The 4,158-nt window shown below is 44.5% G+C and overlaps 1 protein-coding gene across 1 annotated transcript in view; it reads left to right on the plus strand.

The window, feature by feature from the left end:
* The first annotated feature begins 897 nt into the window (after nucleotides 1–897).
* The window catches only part of LOC143294646 (uncharacterized), a 10,205-nt gene continuing 6,944 nt past the window's right edge, over nucleotides 898–4,158 (plus strand). The window contains exon 1 of the mRNA XM_076606023.1: nucleotides 898–3,371. Coding sequence (XP_076462138.1) covers nucleotides 1,735–3,371 — 1,637 coding nt within the window. The 5' untranslated portion in view covers nucleotides 898–1,734. The remainder of the gene's footprint in view (nucleotides 3,372–4,158) is intronic.

Here is a 4,158-nt window from a genome sequence, read left to right on the forward strand (position 1 = left end):
TGTGTGTGTGTGTGTGTGTGTGCCTGTCTGTCTGTCTGTCTGTCTGTCTGTCTGTGTTTGCACATGAGTATCTGTGTCTGTGTGTAATTTGTCACTGAATTAATGTGTGTTAGACTGAGCGCTAGGCCTAATCCTTTCTTTTCAAATCACCAAACGAACATGTAAAGTTGACTCCTATCGTAAAAAAAAAATCGTATGTCTCTCATGGAATGCATACTGTTGCATACTGGTCACTGTGCATAACACACAAAATACTGTTTGTTAAATTTAGTGACTTTATTTTTTCAAAATATCAATTTGCTACAGTTTCTTCGATCCAGTGTATCTAATACTCACCACTTGTCACCTTAAAAGATAAAATACACTATTGATGCGTATTCCCGTTTGTCACAAAACTAGAGAAACAAACTAATACGTACACTTTTTAGAAGCAAAAAAAAACCCCGAAAACGGAGTATGGCTGCCTACATGGCGGGGTAAAAACGGTCATACACGAAAAAGCCCACTCGAGCACATGCGAGTGAACGTGTGAGTTGCAGCCCTTGAACGAAGAAGAGAAGGAGAAGAAGCAAAATGACAAATATTCCATACAACAAGATGACAATATTTCACAAAGAAGAAGCAAAATGACAAATATTCCACACAACAAGATGACAATATTTCACAAAGAAGAAGCGAAATGAAATATTCCATACAACAAGATGACAATATTTCACAAAGAAGAAGCAAAATGATATTTCACGTACCAAAATAACAAATATTCCATACAACAAGATGACAATATTTCACACATATACTAAACATAAATACAAGTCTGACATCCACTAAAAAAAAGCATATGTTTACAGAATACCATTCTGATTCATCGTGTTTTGAGTGAGACAACTGATTCACTGCCACACATGGATTGTGCTGAAATAGGAACGACTGCTAGTATTTCCTTCGAAAAGTGAAACAAAAAACACCCATAAATCTACTGTATTCTTTCCGATACATATATAAAAGAATTGAAAGGATGCAATCGAAATGGCGCAAAGTAAACTAAAAACATAATAAATGACTAATTCAAAGAAAGGAAGAGGGAAAAAAGCCCTGACTCTGTGCTTGGTTTGTGTAGGATTGCGGTGACTTAGCTCAACCAGCCAAAGTGATGTGTTCATTGTGAGAAAAAAATAACAATTAGGATTTCGTGTTTCATATTTTAGCGTCGCTATTTGCTTCGAAGCAAACGTTGGAAACTGGAATCCAAACAACAATTTATAATCATTATTGTGTGGGGAAAACAGTCATGATCGTGGTTTAATGATAACAACGACGCTATGAACATAGTTTCAAAGTAACGGAAGATTCGTGACTTCTCGCGAGGACACGTGAAAAGTCATTTCTTTCCATACTCGGTGTGATGATAGTTGTTTTTCTTTATTCAGTTATTTTTATTTCTTATACTAGAAGGAAGCGGATTTGATTTTTCTTTCTGCATTTAACCTGGACGTAACAAACGAAACATACTGATTTCTTTCCTAACGGAGAAAGAGGCTAAAGTGATTTTGCTTTCCCGAGAAAGAAGCAGAACTGATTTTGCGTTTCATGCCCTACATCTGTATTGAAGCTGGAGTGAAGTAACCAAATCATATTCAAGGACAACTTCCTGAATGTGAATCGTTTTATGGAAACATTCTGATATTTATCCAGCAGCGTGTGCGTGTCGCCCCTCAGTCCTTATGTGAAGGAATCATGACTCTGGAACTGTTTTCTGCAGACTTTCAGCAGCCGGCGGTGGTTGTACCTCCACGCGGTCGCCAACAGAAGACCAAGATGAAGGGGAGGCGGGTGGTGGTGGTGGTGGTGGTCGTGGCGGCTCTGGCCGTCACGTACTGTCTGTACTCCCTCAGCTTCCAACCTCGTGTTGTCATCGACACACTGCTCCACAACTCCCCAGAAAAGGCGCCATCTTCCGATGACCAGGGAAAATATTCTGATTCTAGCAACGCCCCTCAGCCCCATCAACTGTCTGCCGAGGAAAGCGTCACAGAGAAGCAGCCAGAGCAACACTTTGGTTTCCGTTTGTATCCTTCAGGAATTGAAATAAAAAATCCCAAGGACGAAGAAAAGGGGACTACGGTTCACGAAGAAGATGCACACACAGAAGAAGAAGAAGAAGAAGAAGAAGAAGAAGAAGAAGAAGAAGAAAAAGAAGAAAGTACTCCTGAAGAAAAGCCTGACTGGGATCAGGAAGATGACCTTCTCCACACAGAAGAGGAAAGCGCGCGTTCAGATTCACAACAAGACCTGACCCAAGAGCTTTACGATGCCCCTGGAGGGCTGTCCGATGCTGACAGAGGACCTCTTTCTTCAGCACCACGAACAGAAAACAACGCGGCAGAATCGGATGAGTGGCAGAGACGGTTTGAACAACAGCAGATGCTCCTCCAGCAACAGGCCAAACTGCTGGAACAGTTGCAGGCACAGATGCAGAATCAACGAATCTGGGATTCTGAAGAAAGGCACACCATGGCTCAGCAAGAACCGGAAGAAACCCTGCAGCCAGTACCAAGTCATGATTCCGACAACTCTGACACAACCTCACAGCCCGCAACAGCACAGCCAGACAGGGAGACACAACCCAGTGGCAGCCAACATCAGGCAACACAACCCCCAACAGATGAGGAGACCAACTACGATAAACCATCCACCGGCTCCTTCCTGGACCGAGTGGAAAGTTTTGACGGAGAAATCAAGGGTTTGTTCACTGGCATTGTCCTCAGGAACAAGGAGCCCATGAAGCTGGCAGTGAACGGGATCCAGCCCAGAAGGAAGACCTCCAGACTGTTCCAGGCTGACGTAGTCGGACAACGACTCCCCGCTGAGGAACGACCGCTTCCAGACGCCTCAAAAGAAGACATCCACAGAACGTACAACCCCCACACAAAAAGTCCCGCAACTAAAGACAACAAAGGTGACGACACTAGTGACCAAAACACCAACCACCTCTTCGGACATCAACTGGAAAGCGAACTGGAGGAAGTCATCAACAGCCAAAAAAACGACGAACTACTCAAAGACGAATTCCAGAAAGTCGAGGAAGATTTCGAACAAGCCAAGCCTGGCTTCAAGCCCATGGTAGAAGAAGAAGAAGAAGAAGAAGAAGAAGACCACCCAACTCCAACCACAGCATCACCGACACAAACTCCTCCATATCCCGACAGAGAGTGGGAAGAGGAGGGTGTGGAGGGAGAAGAGGAGGTGGAGGAGGAGGAGGAGAGTGCCACAAGCTGGCAGGGTGACCACCACCACCACCCCACCACCCCTAGCAGCAGGGTCAGGGTGTCGGTGTATGATCTGTCCAGGCCTGTGGAGCTGCAGTACTATCGGTGAGTTTCAGTTTCAGGTTTCAGGTTCAGTTTCAGTTTCTCAAGGAGGTGTCACTGCTTTCGGACGAATACATATATGCTACACCACATGTGTGCTATGCAGGTTCCTGACCAGCAGCATAACCCAAGGCACTTCTTTAGGCCTTGAGTGATTTATATTTGTGTATCTATTAGGGACCGTATTCAAGACAAAAGTTCATTTTGCATTCAGGCAAGTTACCTTTGACACGGTAAGGGGCCCGTGAGTACAGTCTAACGTGAAAGTTAAACCATCTTCGTTTTCAAGACACGCACAGTACCTCAGGCAGCTGACCCATCATCTACAATTAAAAATCCCGGTGATTTCCTTCTGCGCATGCCCTCAGTTTTACTGCCCGCCGCATCACAGTTCAAAAGCTTTGTCGAGAGAGTTCGCAAAATACGTGCTGTGCGCAAAGCGCGCCTGTTTTCCCTCAAAACCAATGCTACAAAAACTATCCGTCATATTCACCTCTGCTTTGTGGGCAGTCACCTTTGGCAGGTTAGTAAGGGCAAATTGCCTTCGGGTGTGTGTAGACCCGCGGAGTAGGCACTTGTGTTCCTGACTACCGGATACTGCTTACCCTCGGGCAGTTTGCTTTGCCTCAGGTAATTATTTTCCCCCCGCAGGTACAGCTTTACCCACAGGCACGATGGTCTATAGAATACGGCCCCAGAGTGGATTTTTTTTTTCTCTACAGAATTTCCACAAGAGGACACCACACATGTTGCCATTTTTGGTGTGTTTTTTTGTTTTGTTTTGTTTTTT

Source organism: Babylonia areolata, chromosome 20 (assembly GCF_041734735.1).
Source record: "Babylonia areolata isolate BAREFJ2019XMU chromosome 20, ASM4173473v1, whole genome shotgun sequence".
Lineage (NCBI taxonomy): Eukaryota > Metazoa > Mollusca > Gastropoda > Neogastropoda > Buccinidae > Babylonia > Babylonia areolata.